At 34.9% G+C, this 22,229-nt stretch overlaps 1 protein-coding gene across 1 annotated transcript in view; it reads left to right on the top strand.

The window, feature by feature from the left end:
* The window catches only part of LOC144439468 (kelch-like protein 18), a 56,368-nt gene that overhangs the window by 24,268 nt on the left and 9,871 nt on the right, over positions 1 to 22,229 (top strand). The window contains exons 2-3 of the mRNA XM_078128755.1: positions 16,784 to 17,219; positions 18,926 to 19,054. Of these exons, the coding sequence (XP_077984881.1) occupies positions 16,814 to 17,219; positions 18,926 to 19,054 (535 nt within the window). The 5' untranslated portion in view covers positions 16,784 to 16,813. The remainder of the gene's footprint in view (positions 1 to 16,783; positions 17,220 to 18,925; positions 19,055 to 22,229) is intronic.

The following is a 22,229-nucleotide window of genomic DNA, read 5'->3' as shown; positions in this document are numbered from 1 at the left end:
TCATTCACTCATTCATTCACTCATTCATTCATTCGTTCAAATCATCCATGTGGAATGACTGCACAAGTAGATGTTGTACTGCACATTTATAGCTAGTGTTGAAATGATTCAATTTGTGAATTAGAATTTAGAGAAAAATTATAGCAATGACTTATATCTGTATAACTGATATTAGAACCAGGGTACTTTTGATAGACAGAAAAACGAGAACACATCAAAATTTATAACAATCAGACATCAGTTCATTGCTATCCTGACAATTCTTGCATTTGACATGAGTGATCTGCCTCAGTCAATGAAATATGCAGAGAATTGATGAACATACCCCATCATTCATACCAATGTCATGATTGTACCATACATGTGATATATGGTGTCAATGTTGTAAAATTGAATTGACCTTGACATTCACATTTCCTTTGTGCTGTCCAAACAAAATATGACATTTTGGATATGCAGCAGCATGGGTAAACCAGTATTTCACTCTGTATAGACTTTGTGACTCTCATTTCTAGAGTTTGTCTGGTAAAATACTAAATGATAGTGATTTGGCATGACACAGTGAGGTCACCAGCTGGTAGTCTGTCTTTGAAAGTAAACACTAAACTATTGTGTCTGCTTCACAAGGCACCCTTCCGGAGTATTTCCAATTCCAACAGTTTCATTTCCATGGCAATGACCTCAAATATCTGAAAAAAACAAGACTTCATATTATTCAGTTTACTGTCATGATAGTGGTATACATACGCATACATCAGATTCATAATTTAATGTTTTTCTGTGTCCAGAAAATGACAATTTTTTTTTGATCATCATCTTAGTTTCCATGGAAACTAATCTATCCTTCATCTTGATAGTGCATTGATGTTGAAAGTAATTACATGTACAAATTGAATTATCTAGAAATGGCAGTTGATCTGAAACGTGAATCAGAATGTGAAATAATGGGCATACAAGGTTACAGACTTATGTAGTGTCTTTTTAGTATGAAACACATGGCCTTGTGTATACTGTAGTCTTGCTTGTCGATCTAAATGTAACTTACGACTATTATTGATATGCAAATGACTTCTGTCAGCGCCCCCCTCACACAATAGAAAAATCCAGTTCTAGTCAGTGCAATTTACATTGCCTTCACTGCCACACTGTTTGCATAGTGGGATCCACTCTTAACATCTATACATGGTGTTCAGGCTCTGACATGGGTCACTTGAGTTGTTACACGTTCAGCTGTGTTTCCTTTCTTTGGCTGAGTTAATAGCAGATTGAAAAGCAAGTATAGACATCCTGGATATAGCTGGAGAATAATTTCTTGAATTTCTGACATTGTCGACACCTGTGAACTTTGTTAAAAGGAGCTGTGGGTTTACTGTATACAGGTATCTGGTTCTTTATTTTCTTTAGAAGGTATGTTGAATATGTCAAGTGTGATTGTTATGAATATAATGGCCTGTAATTACAGGTAGACTTGATAGCCTCTACAGGAAGTGAAAGTTGTATATATTCAATCATTCAGGTAAGACTTAGTTATTGCAGTGTTACCTTCATATGGACTACCTGTGAGTCTTTTAAAGTTCTTAATGACCTGAGAATTTTTTGGGAATGGAATAACACTCCACCCCCCACCCCCCAACCCCCACCCATGCATTGATTCTCGGCTTCTTTTTACCTGATGTGTATATGGGTCGAAATTTTGAAATTGATTTTGTTGATTGATCTGTATCAAGCAATGGCAACTCTCTGATTTTAATCCTGGATATTGGTATAATTCACTACAAATTGATAAACAGTCTGTAAATATAGTGGTCAGTCATACTTGAGTTTTGAAAATAATTCATCAATAATTGAAGTATAGGCTCTGTACAATTGGAATGGCTGTCCTCTTTTTTTTATTTCTGCTTTTACAAAATTACCCTCCAAAACATTTCTTTTCATAGCAAAATTGAATTTCCTCAAAAGGTTCAACACAGATATTCCGAGAGATATGGTACAATTGATAAGTTTATTGATAGTTTGCATAATTTATTTAGTTTATTTATAGTTTGCATAATTGATTGATTTATTGATAGTTTGATTAATTAATGTATTGACAGTGTGTATAATTAATTAATTTATTGATAGTTTTGCATAATTTGTTCATTGATAGTTTGCATAATTAATTAGTCCATTGATAGTTTGCATAATTAGTTCATTGATAGTTTGCATAATTAAGCAGTTTATTGTTAGTTTACATAATTAATTAGTTTATTAATAGTTTGTGCAATCACTAATTAGTTTATTGATAATTTAGTCAGTTAATTAGTTTATCGACAGTTCAGTCAATCCTGATGATGTTTTGCCGGGGTTGGAATATAAAAAATCAAGGTTAGTATTAAAGGTCGTGAGAAACCCATAAAAATAACCTCACCCCCTTTGTTAGTCATTACTCAGTGTCCAGAGGGAATCTTTCACTTCCCAGCTACTTTTCATGGAAGCTAGCCTAGGATGTCACAAATAGACAATGTGGAAGCAGCAGCCTTCCATCACGATCCCAGCTACTTTCCATGGAAGCTAGTCCAGGATGTCACAAATAGACACTGTGGAAGCAGCCTTCCATCACGATCCCTGCTACTTTCCATGGAAGCTAGTCCAGGATGTCACAAATAGACACTGTGGAAGCAGCCTTCCATCACGATCCCTGCTACTTTCCATGGAAGCTAGTCCAGAGCCCAGGACGTCACAAATAAATACTGTGGAAGCAGGATGGATGCATTATTAATGTTTCCTGATGATAGATAGATTGTCATAAGAATACAGTCAGATGGTCAATGTTGATAAACTGAGATTCCTGTTTTCACAAAGAAGTTGAAAACATTGTGTCTCCAGGAAATAATCAATCTATATTATTTGTTTACATGTATTTTTAATAGAGCTTTACTTGTATATAATTAAGTGTGGCAATTAAAAGTGATGTTTAGACATTTTTATAGGGAAATACAAAATAGATAGTTTGTCATAACATAAGCTTCAAGTACCATGTGGTGATTTAGTGATGACTAAGCTTATTCCAGTAAGATAGACTTAATTTGTATGGGACAAAAATAAAGACATTCACATCTGGACTTTACCTCTTTAGATAACATTAAATATCAATAGTATGTCGCCATAAACCATACCCTCTTTTACAGCCTGCCCAAGTCTTGTTATTTCGCAGTATCACGGAAGAAATAACAGCTCTGGTTAGTGAGTGTTTATTTTGGAACCATAAATGAAGGAAAGAGGGCAGTTTAAAATAAACTGGATGACAAAATTATAGAATGCTGTCCTAAGAATTTACACATTTTGCACTTTGTTACTGTTTTATTTTAATTTTTGTATGAAAAGCAAAGAAAAGGTGATTATTATCATTGATTCTTGCGCATGTTTATAATAGCCCTGTCCCCACTTGAATAGATTCAAAACCAAATCAGACTGAATCAATTTGAAATCAGTTCAAAACTGTATTCTGTCCCTAGGAGAAAACGGAGGTATGGATTTGATTCGATAAAGTGGTTTCAAACTGATTTACGTTGAATCAGTTTGAAACCACCTGCTGGAAGTGAGGTGGTCTTGAAATGCTACAATGAATTTGAAATCAGTTAAAAAAGAACTGATTTTGGATCAATTTGACTCAAACCCCACACGGCATGGGAACAAGGCTAATAATTAGCTGTGATTTGTGACTCAACACAAGTTTACTAAACCTGCAAATAATTTAGTTTTCATACATACATATACATACATACATACATACATACATACATACATGTTTTCATGTGAAACCTATCATTGTTGGCATATGAGTCATACATGTAAGTCATACTTTGGTTTCAAGACCAACTTGGTTTCTCAAATTTTACTCGTCGGAACGGCGGAAGGCTCCATTTCCTCAAAGTTCAAGTCAACAACTCATAAAAATGCCAAAATGACTCTACTTTCAGAGTTCAGCAAGCTATGATTAATGTTCATTAAATTCTCATATTTCACATCAGAAATGTATAAACTCTCATCAGTGAAAACGTGCAGGACATCTGTACATTTGTGGATAGTATATGTCACATACATCAGATGTAATGTTTTAATGTTTTCTCTTAAGTGATATTTGAGATTTATAGATGGTATTATATATTCTGGACATAATTGTTTTATGGAAGTGTTGATGTCTTGCAAGATATTCAATTTTGATGATATAATTGATCAATATAACATTATCATTGTTTTGACAAATTACACTGTAATACTTCACTTTAAACCAATCACATATTAATATCCTCAGGGGGGGGGGGGGTTATTTGTTTGTGCACAAAAAAATCTACAAGTTGGGAAACAGGACTAATTTTTGTGTATGTACATCATTGTATGCAGTTTCTTGATACTTTTCCATTACTATTTATCAATAGTAATTTTCAATTTTTTCCTCTTAAAGTTAATACTTATTTTGCATGTTTTTGCAATAAATTTGTCTATGGTCATGCAAATCAGAATAGTGTTTGTCCTGACGAGTTACTAACAACAACAGCAATGGACAAGTACACTACACTTAGGTGAAACAAAAATAATTGTGTGTTTTCAATAACATGTCCTCAGAAAATAGGGTAGGTAGGTTCAGATTTTATTTTATTTTTATTTTTTATTTTATCTTCAAGTTATCTGGTTAATTGTTTTTTATTTTTGAAAAATATTGCTTCAACCCAAAAACAAAATTAAATGTCAGCCAGAATACCCCTTCTGTGACACCTTGATGAAATATATACAGACATCACGAGGAAAGAAAACAAACATGCGTGTCAAGAAGACAAAGAATTTATCGTCTTTTTGGTTTTAAATGTCTAAAATATGTTTAGGGTCGGCAGCTTAAGAGTCTGGTTGGATTATTTTGCAGATTGTAAGTTGCTATGACACAGTGTAGGCCGCTAACCTTTTAATTGAATGGTAAAATGTGTTCACCCTATGGCAATACAGGAGAAGTGTGACTAAGTGAGTGCCATTTCAATGACTTCTTAGGTAATATGTCCATTTCCAGGGAAACTTACGTAACAGACCTTCTGGTGAATTGTTTGGCTGGGATTCTTATTCTGCCAATTATCCATGTACATTCAGTTTACAGTGATTCCAGGCAACTCATTTGTTTGGCTTCAGTACCAACACACAAACAGCAATTTGTAGTATTTGAAAGTTAATTTCCTTCCATGTATCTGCGGTACACAAGTATAAAAATAGATTCACACCTCAACAGACATTTCCCTTCCATATGACATTCAAAACTCAAGTTCATAACTAGAGTGTAGATTTATCTGAAAAAAAAATTGTTTTCAATCCAGTGCTCTACTTTGTCAAATAAGGGTGTAATTTGTTAAAAGGGTCCATTCTGCTATAAGCATAGTCTAGGAGATATCCATGGCTACAAAGATCTCTCTTTACTCCTTTGTAGTCAGTGGATAACTCTGGACTAGATAAGCCAATATAGCATTAAATCATGGAAAAATAACTTAATATATACTTCAATGGTTAAACACTGTATGTAAAAATCCACTAGCAATATGCATTAAATGAGTGCATACAATTGTAATAAATATAATTATATACATATGCCAAATTTTATATGTTATCCATATTTATCTTCGAATCATGCAAAAAATTTGCAATGTAAAAATTCAATTTTCAATTTAAAATCAGGAATATTTTACAGTGTGTGGAATGTACTGAAAGCCTTGTATGCAGACAGAAAAACTGTGACACAGAAACAGTGACATCTAATAGAGTTAGCATTGATTTACCAGATACAACATCACTATGTGGCCCAGCACAGCCTGAGAGAAGGACAAAGGAAACTGACTGCAGTGATGTCCTCTATCTTGAAAGTAATTTCTATGCTATTAAGGGTCAAGGTTTACCTACCTGGAAAACTGAATTATTATTCATCATACCTTTTGCATATTTTGAAATCAGTTTAATGTTTACCATCAGTAAAAACAAAATCAGTACAAAAGAACAGATCAAACCAAGATATACCTTGGAATTACACATGTTGGTTGAATGAAACCATGAAAAAATATTTGCATTGTGGTGTCAAACACTTGTTTGTAAACATGCCAAAACATGTGCACACTGGAATGCACAGAGCATGACCCCAAATACTGTTATATATTACTATGTACAATGTATATCCATAGATGGGTGGAGGGTCTATGGTATATCCATTGTGTAGTTACATACTGACATGTTACATCACAAGGACACTTCCAAAGACAATAATTAATTATAACTGTCATCACAGATAATGGAACAGGAAACAGGTGGTTCACTGGAGAGCCATTATTCTTGCTATTTTGGTCATTTTCATACTTTTCTATAGGTAGAACTAGACCATTCAACCAATATGGGGAGGATTGTAAACAAAAACCTCTGGATGTAAAAATTGATAAAAAATATCAGAACGGGAATGTTATCATTTTCTCATATTTGTTGTTCCTGTATTAAGTAGGGAATACATATGTACATTGACAAGTGTTTTGGTAATATACAAATCGATGTGTGGTCCATACAGCCCTCATCTTCAGAAGCACATACAGATTTATCACAGACCAGTTTGCCATATGCACACCAGTCATGTAGAAGTAAACTATGGACTAAACCACATTCTAAGATAGCATTGTCAATACAGTCTTTTCATTCACTGGATATTCCCTGTTGCATGTGTTGAACACAAATATTTGTGTAATGAATGGGTTGTCTTTCCTTACTAGAATCATATACTGTGTTGCATATTATATCCACAAAGTCATGTAATGTGAAATAGTTAATAACAGTCTGTGGCCACACACAGTTTAAATTGGAATAGGCCTTCTAAGTTCAGGACCTTGTCAGCTGTGATAAACAGTGAGGGCTGTAAATACTATTCATATAAAATGAACTTTTATGTGTATTAATAATAATTATAATAATTGTTGAGAATATTTATCATGTGTTTGTTTTCCGGAAAGCTCCAGATGCCAACAAAACATGAATTACAATCTATAAGGACACAGGGTAACATTTGGAATAATGACAACAACACAGACAGTGTACTTAGTTAGGGTTATTAAGGCAGTGTATTCGGAGTGTTAAGGTTACAAGTAATACAGTCCCTAATGATAGGTCAAATCACTGATGTTTGGAATAAAAATTCTTTAACATGATGAGGGTAGGATAATCATGGGTATACTTCCTACAAAAACCAGACAGTGTGTAAAATCTAATGTTTATAGATAATGTATAGCTATACCCTATGTATTGATGTTGGCCAAAAAAAAAATTGTTTCGTTCCGGTAATACCCGACCCCACCTAGTTTTTCATTGCTGACCATGAATACTTTTTTTTTACATATTCGAGAAAAACAAATAAAATTGCGAAAATTGTGAAGTCTCGAGAAATAGTGAATGCGGAAATGACGTCAACTTAAGATATATATAAAACTGTTCTTCCAATCTGTAATGGCTGTACATCTGATGGGATGAAACCATTAAAAAAAACAGAGACCATATGCAAAACAACAGAAAACATAACTACCTGAAATAGACACTCACACATGCAAAAAAAATCTACCTACCCCACCTATTCTAAAATTGAGCTTAATCGGAACTACAGAATTTTTTTTTTTTGCCTTTATTAAAATTTATGAATTGTACCTTCTGCTTAGTCTGGGTTTATCATATCAATGTAATATTTTTAATACTACACAATATATATATATATATATATACAACAGATGGTTATACTCCCCTGTAGTCTAGTTTCCTATACGCATTATGATCACTACATAGAGAACGTTGACCTTTATAAGATCTAGACTAACTCCCTTTTGTATTCATTTATTGCAAAAAACGTATATATATTAGATATAAGTACAAAACTATATACCCTCTGGATCCGGCATTAACAATATTTACGGTAAAGGTTCATGGATGTTGGTTTTTGTACTCTTTCAATTTGAAGGTGTCACAATCCTTTTAGTACCTTTATTACACATATTTTAGCGTCGTTGTGGTCATGGACATACAGTGATCCCCTCCACTGTTCATGGTTTGGCATTTATTCTGCTCCAGTAAGCATGTACATTAATTTCACCGACTTTGGGGACAGGGGAAAAAATGTCTCCGAGTAATTTAGCCTTTATAGGCATGGCAAGCTTGGCATTATTTTACCCCATGGAAAGACTCACTCACAGGAATTCTTCTTCCCTCATTTTATATTCTCTTGACTTTAGTTTCATGCGAGACAGAAAAAGGGCAGGATTGAAAGGGAACTATTGTAGCGGAGTTTGTCAGCTTTGAAGTAGACTCTTTGGAAGTGCTTTTAGCACTTAGTCTGCTTGAAAGTGCAGCAAGGTGTTCAGTTGACTACAACTTACAAGTAAGAATACTATCTAATTTATAAATATTGAAGGTACATTGTAACCCCTTGATTCACCAAGGTACGTTGTAACTCCTTGATTCACCAAAGTATGTTGTAACTCCTTGATTCACCAAGGTACGTTGTAACTCCTTAATTCACCAAGGTATGTTGTAACTCCTTGATTCACCAAGGTATGTTGTAACTCCTTGATTCACCAAGGTACATTGTAAACCCTTGATTCACCAAGGTACGTTGTAACCCCTTGATTCACTAATAAGGTATGTTGTAACCCCTTGATTCACCAAGGTAAACCCTTGATCACCAAGGTACATTGTAACTCCTTGATTCACCAAGGTATGTTGTAACCCCTTGATTCACCAAGGTACGTTGTAAACCCTTGATTCACCAAGGTTATAATGTTGTAACCCCTTGATTCACCAAGGTATGTTGTAACCCCTTGATTCACCAAGGTAGGTTGTAACTCCTTGATTCACCAAGGTACGTTGTAACTCCTTGATTCACCAAGGTACATTGTAACTCCTTGATTCACCAAGGTACGTTGTAAACCCTTGATTCTCTAAGGTACGTTGTAACTCCTTAATTCACCAAGGTACGTTGTAACCCCTTGATTCACCAAGGTACGTTGTAACCCCTTGATTCACCAAGGTATGTTGTAACCCCTTGTTTCACCAAGGTACGTTGTAACCCCTTGTTTCACCAAGGTACGTTGTAACCCCTTGATTCACGAAGGTACGTTGTAACCCCTTGATTCACCAAGGTACCTTGTAACCCCTTGATTCACCAAGGCATGTTGTAACCCCTTGATTCACGAAGGTACGTTGTAACCCCATGATTCACCAAGGTACCTTGTAACCCCTTGATTCACCAAGGCATGTTGTAACCCCTTGATTCACCAAGGTACATTGTAACCCCTTGATTCACCAAGGTACCTTGTAACCCCTTGATTCACCAAGGTACAAAGAAGGTACCTTGTAACCCCTTGATTCACCAAGGTACAAGGAAGGTACATGTACGTTTATTGTAACCTCTTGACCGACCAAGGTATAAGGAAGGTATGTTGTAACCCCTTGACTTGCCAAGGTAAATAAGGAAACTCCAAAAGTACAAATGTACAGTGTAACACTTTGACTCACCAAGGTACATAAGGAAGCTCCTGGACCACAGGTACAATGTAACACCTTGACTCACCACCATGGTACATAAGAAAGTATGTTGTAACCCTTGACTAAGGTACAAGGAAGGTATATTCAACTCCCCAGTAAGGTACATTGTAACTCCTTGACTCATCAGGTACATAGGAAGGTATACTTTAACTCTCAAAGGAAGGTATATGTTTGCATTGCCTTTACTCACCAAGGTAAAGGTACAATGTAGGTCTGTACACCCCTTGACTGACCCAGGAAGGCCTGTAAATTCTAACTCCTTGACTTAACAAGGTACATTGTACTAACTTAGGAAGGCCTGTAAATTCTAACTCCTTGACTTAAAACCAAGGTATGAAGAAGGTACGTTCTGATGCCCGAGGAAGGAGCGTATTGTAGTGCCTTAACTCACTATGGTACAAGGAAGGCCTGTATTGTTCCCTTTGACTCACCAAGGTACTAGAAAGGTATGTTCTAACTCCCCAAAGGAAGGGTATTCTCACTCCTTGCTAACCATGATACAAGGCGGAAGGTCAAAACAATGTTTCATGAAAACAGTGCACTTCAAAGTTCTTCTATTTTTCATTCCTGTATCAATAGAAGCATTCTGTTCTCTGTATAATACATTGTTGTAACTGCATTACATGCAAATTTGTCTATACTACGTAAGATTTATAAATAGCCTAGGAAAGATGTCCTTCAGGCAGTTGATTTAGTATTGATTGCTTTTATTGCTGTGTCCTCATACACCAGGTAGGAATGACCTGATAATGTTTTCTCTTAGTGCTTGACTGGAATTATTATCGTCAACAGCTGTAGTGATTAAAACTCAATGATATGTAGTATTTGATGAGTAGATACTGTTTAGGGAAAAAAGTATAAAATTGTGTTTTTCCGATAACATGGCCTAGCTCAGAGAACAGCATAGGTTAGGTTGAGATTTTATTCAATTTTATTTCATTTTTTGAAATTTATTTTATTTTTTGAAAAATTTTGCTTTTTATTCACACTCTTTGGGCAACCATGATACAAGGAAGGTCAAATACAATGTTTTATGAAGACATTGAACTTCAAAGTTTGTATATTTTTCATCGCTGTATAGATAGCATTCTGTTCTCTGTGTCCAAAGTCATCTCACAAAATCAAACAAAATGTCGGTCAGAATACCCTTCCCTGATTGTCTGATGAAATATGTACAGACATCACTGGGGAAAGAAAACAGACATACATGAAGGTCAAGAAGACAAAGATTTTCTTATCATTTTGTTTTAAATGTATAAATAATGTTTAGGGTCAGAGGCTTAAACTAGGGTTGGTCGAGTTATCGGAAACACGCATTTTTTAAAAATTTGCTTATAATTAGAGTAATGTTTAATTTCAATACTATAGGCCACTGGTCTTTGAATAGTGCATAACTGAGAAAGAATAGTTACATTATTTATTTATTTTGTTTGTTTGTTTGTTTGTTTGTTTGTTTATTTATTTAATATTTATATTTCTAATACAGAGAGACATTTCATTGCCCAGCACTGTTCCAAATGATGACCCCTGTCATTCAAGATTCTCCAAATCTATAAATGATAAAGGACAACAATAAAAACATATAAAAGAAACAAAGAAAACAAACAAGACATTTAAAGCAAAGAGCACATGCTCCAAACATTGAATAAATGTTCAATGACACATAGTAGCCCTTTCATATACTGGTTATTTTTAAAAAATGCTAGTAGAATTTGCAGATTGATGATACCCAGTTTTCAATAGGCACTATGCTAAGTTAACTACGTCTGTTAATCTGATTTTAAGTCAATTTTAGTGTACATTGTAGAGCCACCCAGTAAAACTACTGAAGTGAAAGTAACTTGTTACATATATATGCATCGTTGTAAACAACCACAGCCTCTTTTATGGCACGTCCAAGGCACACTGCTATATCGCAGTGTCGCAGTAGAAATAACAGCTCTGGTTTGCGAGAATGATATATATGTAGTGTTCTAATCTGGACAGTACACTGTGTACATTCAATTGTAAAGGTTAGTGTATGTATGTGATATACCATTATTCTATTGGTATAATACCTTACACTGTATATATATACATCATTTTCTATAGAGAATGTGACTTTCAATACAATTTTTTTTGTAAAAAAATAAATTCTACGGTATGACTTTTAATTTCAGACATCTCATTAGCATAACGATACACCAGACAGCTGATCTATTTTGATTCATGGCCGTTTTATTTATTTGATACAAGGTCAAAGGGTTATAGCACTGTATTAACAGACCAGGTAAATACTATAAGAGTAACCAGTGTTGTTTGGTTAGGATACAGATAAACATCACCAGCACCTGTGTTGTTTGGTAGTTTAAAGATTACTCTGTCTTTCTTGTTGTCTATAAGATATATCACCTTTCTATATGAAACTAAGTGCTATTTCAAAATGTTTTACCTCTGACCACATATTTACTCTAGGTAGATCACAGTCACTACTGTTTTGCGATGGGCAGTGGCACACGATCTAGCAAAAGTACTTTTGGAAGACTGAGTTGTTCCGACTGACCGTCGTCACAATATATCAAAACAACAGTGACCACAGCCTACCTAAGAATGAACATGCTGCCAGTGGCAAAATAATTCAAAATAGTGCTATTGAACCATAGTATTCGCTGATTTGAACTCTGACCTGATTTAATACAAGGGGGGATGAACTATGATTGCCTCAAGTATCAAAAGCCTTTATGTAGAATGAAATACAATGTGTACTACTCATGTAGGTAGCAAGCCTTACTTGTCATTCAAGTATGATTACCTTATAATTGGATTGTCTCCATATGATACAACCTGCAAAAGTATACCGGTACATTTGCTTGCTTGTTGTGAAAGTTCCATTGAGACAAGTGTCATGCAAAGACATACAATGCAATTATAATGTCATCACAGTATATACACTACAGGAGCTCAAGACCCATAATTCTGTTTACTGATAGGACCCTACACTTTATATTGATTGAATCAAACTGTTACTGCAACATTGTAACTTACACAGATATAAACAAACTGATAACAGCATCACATGAACCAACATTATGGCATCCACTGTTGTTTTTGTATCAGTTGCATTGTTGTTTTTACCTAATTTTGTCTTTGCATGAAGTCTTTCCTTGGCTCACTTCATTCAAGCAAAGGCACCAGTTTTTTTTGTGGGTTGTAACACCAAGACTAAGATCAAAAGAACAAAAGATGAAAAATGACCAAATTTAGTTGGTTGCTAAATTGCAGTGATGTGCTCTTTTAGTTTTACTAGCATAAGTTATAGGTTGCTTGATAATTTCAGTATTACGTCTTGAAATGTGCTAAGAAATACATTGTGAAGTACCTCAAAATAAATTAAAATACCAAAAATCTGTATGCTTATTTTGGAGTACATGTATATTCCTTAGTTGTCTACTAATAGTTTGTATTAAAATTTAACTTTGTGAGTTGTTGACAAATTGCTAAAATTTGTATATACATAAAACATTAATCCAGTCTGTAAAGAATTTTTCAGTAAGTTTATTTAAACAGTTAATAGATTTTGTATGTTTTGGGCATAAATGACAACATGTAGAGGATTTGAAGTTTTCAAAGCCCTGGTAGGATATTATTTATTCTGTACTCGGTGGGTGTGTTGCCATTGGTTACCGATACACAAGTAGATGTGTTGCCTGGATTCCATCACTCTTATCTAAATACTGTAGCAACTGGTAACAGTTGCAGAGACTGGGTTGAACTGCTCACAGTGTCAATATTGTCTGGAACTCATACAGGAGTGACTGACCGGGTATACTGATACTGTGATAGTAGACAGGTCCATATATAGACACAGTGTACAGCATTGGTTTCAGTCTATGTGTACATGTGTGAATTGGCCCAAGTCGTTGTGTACATTATCCATCAGAACCGACAGAACCTGTGAATGTTGCTGCAGTGTTCTTATATCGATTAATGGGATCGTGTGGTAGAAGTCAGTGCTCAAAACTTTATGTGGATGGAATACAAATCTGGCATCATTAGTAAGTTTTTCATTGTCTGTACTTTCGACAAAGCAATTTGCAGATCAAAACAGGTAAAAGTCCTAATCTGACTAAAATCTGATGTATTTCCTCATAAGGTTTGGCTGCTGTATTTACCGATATTTCCTTTGTATATTGCCATGTTGTTGTTTTTTCAATTTTGTTTTTCCTGTACGAAGGAGACATTCATTCCTGGGACAAAAAAATCAAAAACAACTGACAAAATACACAAAGGAAATATCAGTAGATAAAGCAAACCTGTCATTCCTGTATCATTTTGTAATCAGATTGGCAAAAGTCCATGCAGTGTGTACTGAAACATGTATGTAACATATAAGGTGTACTGTACTTTACCCCGGTTTGAAATATTATAGGGTGTACCTACACATAGTTTATGAATTACCCCTTTATACTACGTCGTGTATACCTACGTCAGTTAGTAATATATCAGCTACTTAAAGAGGAAAATGATGATGTCTACTCTGTGGGTGAGAACAATATAAAACAGAGTATCGATTGTTTCACTAGAGAGATAGTTTAGACAACGATGTCCCTAGTTAAGTACATAATGATTATGATACTCAGGGTCATTGTATTGTTCTGACCAGCTTACACTGACTAAACAGTGGTTGGCTTTTATTCAAGACACAATAAGCTCGCAAGGTATTAAAGTTGCACTAGCTGTAACTGAAGTATTATTTATTCTTGATCAGCCAGCCAACAATATATTTACTGAAAATTGTTGAAATACCAATAATTAGACATTCTAAATATTAATTAGGGGTCAATTGTATCCATATGTACTACAGCATTAGGTTGAAATCATGATCGTGTTGGGGTGCTGATTTTTGGGTGCGGACCCAGAAATCAATTTGATTAGATTTATTTCACTATATTATGTGTAAGTGAAGTATGTACAATATTTACATTGTAAATACACTATAAACGGGAACTGACTGTACTGCAACATGTCAAATAAAAAATATTAAAAATGAAATGATTTGCACTGTAAAGCAATTCCCGAACTACATTATTGCATAACTGTATGCAAATGATATGCAAATGATGATCCACACTATCATTCCCTGTACATAGAATCATGTGATCGCACAGTATCATATTTACGGAAATTTGTATTTTCAGATAAATATACAATGTGTTATGTAATGATAACAGAATTCCAGATAAATGAGTGCCAGTGTGGGTACCCAGGGGTATTTGCACTCCTGCTTGTGGTGTTTTCTACTGTACTTTCGTGAGTGTATACGGCTGGAGAGAACACCGTAAGCACTTAATATGCAAATACCCAGAGTAAGCGAAACTTGCACTCTCACATCATGGGGTTGTCATTTACACATGTATTATAGCTGACTTTAGAGTGATTGGTCAGTTAGTCAATGTATAAAGATGAAACTAAAAACAGTTCTATATTTATTTGTTTGAAGTCAACACATAATATCAGAATAGGTCACCATATTGTTGTACTCTGGTTCCTATACTGTATCGTTACGATTTACACCTTCACTCACATGATTTAGTTCGAGACCATGCTGGCATCCAGACTTACAATTGTTGCATCATCCAGTACATTTTCAGTGTATGAAAATATTACCAAAGCTTGACATTCCATGTGAGTGAGTTATTGCTATCAAAGGTAGTGTTGATTTAACCCTTAAATTTACATGAACTTCACCTGAAAGAGGGTTTTGATGTAAACCTGACAATGGAACTATGAACCTTCAAAATAACAACTGTATTTGGATTCCAGTTAAGTATTAGGGCAGTGTGTATAAAGTGCACTTTGATATCAAATAATTCATCTATTTTACCTGTAACATGTATCATACAGTGGACTTAAGAGCAATGTATGCATTTAATATTGGTCACACCCATTGGCTGTTAACCCAGAGACTTCATGTGTATCTAATTCGACATACTGCAGCTGGTTTGACAGTAAAGGCTGTTCTGATGAACAACATTTTCAAACCAGGTAGCTATTTCTGGACTAATTTACTGTTAGGTGTCACCCAGTGTTGTCTATAAGGATTTTAAGAGTTTAAGATTAGTTCATATAGGTTGTTTTCTTTAATGTTTCTGTGCATCATTGAGCACAGTTGATCCTGCAGTAACTAATTTCTTGATGCTCTTAGACTAGGATAAAAGTGTTTTTTTTTCTCAGTGTGACAGATGTGTATAAAGGTACTTTGCCTGGATGCCAACATGGTCATGTAGATCGTAATGATACCATATATACTAGTTCATGAGCCAGACCCTGATATTTAGCCAATTGGTACCAAAATGAGGTACCAAATGAAACATTATTTTCTAAAACAATTTTTCTGTAGATTTCAAAAATGCTTGGTGGACATCTGTGTTTGGTAGCTTTCTAGTAGTAATCTTTATCCAAAGCATTTTTGATATTAGAATAGCATAATACATATCACTGGTGAAAATATCGTTCGGTAAAATTGTTTTGGTACAATTACCCTATCTGGTTCATGGACTAACTAGACTGAAAGGTACTGGTAGTCAATTGATATTGTGTATACACTGAAAGAAATCTCTGACATTAATAAATGCATTATTACATGATTGTTCATTAGAAACAACAAGAGTAAATCATAAAGTTAACACTAGGTTCAGTTTTGAATCTCAAGTTATATTTCAATATCATTGTTTCACAACGAAAACTTGGTTTAATGTACTCTCTGAACAACTGCAAAGTTAGATATATGTATATGGATCATAATGGGTTGACCCATTTTGTTAAGCTGATTTATGGAATGTGATCTTTGGTAAGGGGTGTATCTGTGACTGATTTGTAAATTTAATCAATCACAGATACACCCCTTACCAAACTTTAAAGTCGATTAGCAATAAAACACTCTTATTGACACAAAAGAGGTGTGTGACAAAAGCTGGACAATTATTGTCGTTCCTGTTATTTTCAATTGGTATATGTCGTAGGCTAGCCCAAAGACTTGGCCATCTGGCTGTGCAATGTTGCTCACATGAACAGTACTCTGTCAAGCCAGTATGTCAAGTCAGATAGGCAAGTCTGTGGACTAGTTGTAGGCATTCATGATGGTACATGCATGTACATACTCAATGTACAACTTGTCAACTTTCAAATCAGATATTCATGCACTTTATTTTATTCTTTAATTTTTCAGGAAGAAGCTACATTGAGAAGGCAGCAGTGAATGTTGAGGCGAAACAGAATCACACCACATGGCCCACAGCTGATACACAATATCATCTCTCTAAGGCAAGATCAAGAGACGCCACCATCCCAGGGAAACCAGAAGATGGACTTCGATAAAATAGACCCACAGGACCCAGACGTGATCATTCACGAGGCTGACAAAAAGTTTGGATTAAAATCACTGAATCTGATGAATAATTTACGTAAATCACAGACGTTATGCGATGTGAATATTTCAGTGGGAGATCAGACATTTGCAACACACAAAATTGTTCTGGCAGCTTTCAGTAACTATTTCTGGGCAATGTTTACAGGTGACATGGCTGAGGCCAAACAGGACACAATAACCATGAAAGAAGTAGATGCCAAAGCAATGGAACTTCTTATAGAATATGCATATACAGGTAAGATATTAGACTCACAAGTGAATAACCAAAATACCAGATAAAACTATTGGTGTTTTCATGATTGTTGTTCATAGTGGTTCTGTACTGCGCATCTTCGATGTCTTTTTGTGATGTTTACAAACAAGAGTTTATTGATACTCAAATGTAAAAATGTTGTGGTTTTTCAAGCTTAATGTGTAATAACCAAGGTATATCTTGGTTTGATCTGTTCTCGTGTACCGATTTCCTTCTCTTTCTGTTCCATGTTGCTTAGTAAAAATGTTGTTGTGTCGGTTGCAATGGGGAGTGACTACTTGACTATATTCAAATGAAGTTATTATGTAAATGAACACTCAAACTGATTGGTCACAATGGGGAGTGATGACACTACATCAGACTATTTGATTATATTCAAATGAGCCATTCATATGTAAATATGTCCTTGTTACTCAGATAAACACCAGAGTTAACATCAACATAATTTGCATATAGGCTAATATTATGTTAACGTCTACAAACAGGTATGCTGAGAATGGCCTTGGGGGGCGTGGCTAAATTAATGGGTTAATGCTGATGATAAATACAAGTGGTTAGTGAGAAGTGAAACGAAATCACAGATTGTGATATAGACAAGCTTGTGAATAAATCGAACTGAAACGCTTTCTAAGTGAGATTGACTCAGTTGATCACATATGGGTAGAAGCTGTGTCCATTTAACAACCCTATTTTATATTTCACCATCACAATACACAGTTGGATTTTTATATAGTCTAGAGAGTCTAGAATACAATTATCCCAGTGACAAGTGTATGTTTAAAATGTAGAAATATACTGGTATACAATATCACATGATGTAGGAAAGTACGATAGAACACCACAAATAAGTTGTCATATTCACTAAAAAAGGAAAATTATCGATGTTTCATATATTGTGATTTGATGTACATGTGTTGTGTGCATAGCGGTATATAATAATGTTGGTTTTTATATAGCGCTCTCCCACTCTGTGCTCAAACCACTTTACCATTGTATAATACATACATATATTTATAATGAATTCTCCTGACGATAATCTGAGAGACAGTCAGCTGGTCTCAGTGTTATTTGATATCATGCACTACGTTACTACACATACTGTAATTTCAGTCTGATGACAGAAATTATCATCAAAACTGTGAATAATTGGGTTCAATAATGGCAAATTTTCACACCAAATGGTCCTTCCCCAACCAAAAACAACATATTAACTATCTCAATTTTATACCAGATGGTCCTCCCCCCCCCCCCCCCCCAAAAAGCCATAAAATTCGTTTTTGCCTATAGAATTTAGATATTAATGATTAGATGATTGGTTATTTCTATCTGGGTATGTAGAGATATGTGCCCGTAATCATCAGCTGGTCTGTTGCTTTGAATATTTTATTCATGATATGTTTATTATATACTTAGTGATAAATTAGTCCAAAATGATGTGAATCTTTGACTAGTTTCGCACCTCAGCAGACTTTTTATTTAAAGAAGTTTGAATAGAATACAAATAGTGATTTTTATATAGTCAGTAGTAATTCTGTATCAAAACGGCTTGAAATCTTTTGACTAGTTTCACACCTGTTTATATATACATATGCACAATCCATGTATAGTAACATCTGAAAGATGTTATCTTGAAGATCGTTCGCTATTGAGAATTCTGACTTTGTGTATGCCGTGTGATTATGTTTCAGGTCGTGTGGAAATCCGAGCAGACATTGTTCAGCAGTTACTGTATGCAGCATCATTATTACAGCTATCTGATGTGCAGATATCGTGTTCAGATTTTCTAAAACGACAACTCCATCCAACAAATTGTTTAGGTAGGTAAAGATTGCAAGTATACAATAATAGTATACACTTCTATAAAATGCCTACCACAATTAATACATGTATTAGCAAGTGAAATAGTATACTTTTACACTTGATATGAATGATATAAATGAGTGTGGCACATAGAGAAAGTGCTTTCATACTTCGGTGTTACTAGTTGTACATGACTGAAGTACCATATTTCAGCCTCTGTAAGCACATAGGATTAACTCCTTCACATAGCAGACTCTGTCCTACCAGGTTCCTATTTATATAGCAGGGTCGAGATGCAATTTGTTGCAATTTGCTTCTCGTGTTGCCCAGTGATTAGCATCATGTACGCACTCGGTCGTAGTTGCTAGCCTTGTCGCGTGTGGCGGATTACTCACCAAATCGCCTCGTATGTCGCAGCCTTAAGAGTTACCTTGTAATTGTGTGTTAGAGTGTATCTGAATGAGTTTGTATGAATACTTTGTAATTCTGTGTCAGGGTGTAAGATTACGGTAATGAATCTCAGCTGAATACTTGGGAAGCAGGTGTAAAACTCCTCAATCCAATAGATTGTACTACCCTGGATTAGATAAGGGGAAATTAATGACTCACTGTGTTATTCTGGGAAAGAGTCAATTGGTATGTATGGTAAAGTAATCCTTTAGCTTATGCCCATGCATATAGTGTTTGACAGCAGATTTTCTTGTATTCAGTTTGTTACTGGATGGACCCACATAGTACCTATTTAAATCAGATTTGCTGTAGATGTGATTCACATTTGTAATCTCATGTAAGCTAATGTTGTGGTGATACCTGTCTGTTAGTCTGTCTTGAGTCTCTGGTATGTATGTATGTACCGGTATGTATGTATGTATGTATGTATGTACGTACGTATGTACGTATGTACGTACGTATGTATGTACGTATGTACGTATGTACATATGTATGTATGTGTGTATGTGTGCATGTGTGTATGTGTGTGTGTCTGTGTATGTGTGTGCATGTGTGTGCGTGTGTTCGTGTGCATGTGTGTGTGCATGTGTGTGTGTGTTCGTGTGCATGTGTGTGTGTGCATGTGTGTGTGTATGTGTGTGTGTGTGCATGTGTGTGTGTGTGTGTGCATGTATGTGTGTGTGTGTGTTCGTGTGCATGTGTGTGTGTGCATGTGTGTGTATGTGCATGTGTGTGTGTGTGTTTGTGTGTGTGTATGTGTGTGTGTGTGTGTGTGTGTGTGTGTGTGTGTGTGTGTGTGTGTGTATAACTATCTGTCTCTGTTCTCAGGCTGTTCTCTTATGATCTGTTTCTGGAATGAAATGAAATTTGATATATAATACAAATTCTCAAATTTAATGATCTTTTTAATGTAATTAGTTTTGTGATATTTTATATGCATGTTGACAAGTACGGTACAGTGTAGGTTTTCTATTATTGCCGGGATAGCAATGTTGATAATAAAGATTGTCCGTTAGACATCAATTATGATTTATCAGCCAATTTCAAAACTAGTAATGAAACTATATAAGTCTTTAGTGTTTGCACTATGTGTAAGTATAAGAATGGTTTTATTTTGTAGTTTCACTTTATTTTTGACGCAATCTTTCTCTCTCTATATATATATATATATATATCTATATTGTGTAATGTGATATGTTTCATTAGTCTGCAGGCACTAATTGCCTGATTTCTATAACCTGTGATAATTAGCTAATTAAAGAAAATTAATAATTGTTCACACCTGCTTTTCAGTGTGATATTCTTTTTACAATCATTACCAAGTTTTCTTAAAGAATGCTGCACATATAAATACTGTAAACCTGGAGAAATTTTGCTAAAGACTTATTTCGCTGGAAAACAAAAATGCAAAAATAAGTAGTGACTATTAAAATTGCCTTCTTGTACACGAACACAATGTACCAGTCTGGCAAATAGTATTAAAAATTAGTCTTTTGAAACTAAGCTGAAGAATAGTAGCGAAATTTTCTAGTAGTGACAATATGTAGGTTTATAGCATCTTGTACTTGATATGAAATCAAATTTCCAACACTCACTAATATGTGAACAAAAACTAGGCGTTATTTACACGATGCTGTTTTCAAATAAAAAAGGCAATTATTGTGTTGTGTTTGCACCTACCGCCTACACGGAGACAACATAAATGTACACAAAAACAGAACGATTTGAAAACACTGCCAAATGTTTTTGAAAACAACATGTTTTGAAAACAGATTCTGTGTAAATGAGATTGATAATAATCTATTTTGATTCGAAAACAGATCCTGTGTAAATGGGACAAAAAAACCGAAAGATTTGAAAACAGTGGTGTGTGAACGACCGAAAACACAACAATTCAAAAATAGACACATTTGACCTCCGGAATGACCCCCATCAATTATGTATTTATGCATGTGCTGAAACCATTATGTTTGCGCATATGTAAACAGCATCATTTTTTGATTGTTCCGTCTTTGGGGTGTTCTTTAGTCTGGATGCCATGGTAACATGGTAACATGGTATCTAACGTGGTCTTTGAAAGAGAGATCTGGCAGATTTGATGGATGAAGGAGAGCATTAGACTATGTTTCCTTGTAAATGGTCAAAAAACATCATGTCCTGTAAAACACATTAAAACACATCAAAACAAAAAAAAAACGACATTATCGATTTTTCACAATTTTACTTTTAAAATATCATCATGTGAACGCAGCCTTATTTGTGTCAATGATCGATGAGTTTTGATATTTGGATGTCAGCGGGAAGGCCATCATGTATATTGCTAATGCTTCTAAACTATACACTATAATGATAGCTTGCAGAGCCTTAGGGCAAACTGGACTAAATTATTCAGTAATGATGAAAGGAGAGTACCATGGTATAGAGGACTAATTTAAAATTGAATTTAGAATGAAAATACTTATGGCTTGCCAATAATGTTCTAGTATCAGTCATCTTTATGGAGTGGAAAGGGGGAATTCAAGTAGTTACTTATATAAGTAGAAATAAATCCTAAGAGATATACATTTGTGTAGTGTTTTCCACTGGGATCGACGCCTCAATAGACATACTATCGTATCTGACTTACGTCAATGCATACAGGCTTCTCCCAGTAGACTGTTGTTTTTTAGCTTGGAGCCTTATGTTTGGTTTAGAGAGCTTGTTTTTCAACTTATTCAGAAGGCAATCCCAGCCAAGTCTTTG

This window comes from Glandiceps talaboti, chromosome 8 (assembly GCF_964340395.1).
Source record: "Glandiceps talaboti chromosome 8, keGlaTala1.1, whole genome shotgun sequence".
Taxonomy (NCBI): Eukaryota; Metazoa; Hemichordata; class Enteropneusta; family Spengelidae; genus Glandiceps; species Glandiceps talaboti.
This window is presented reverse-complemented; position numbering and strand designations above follow the sequence as displayed.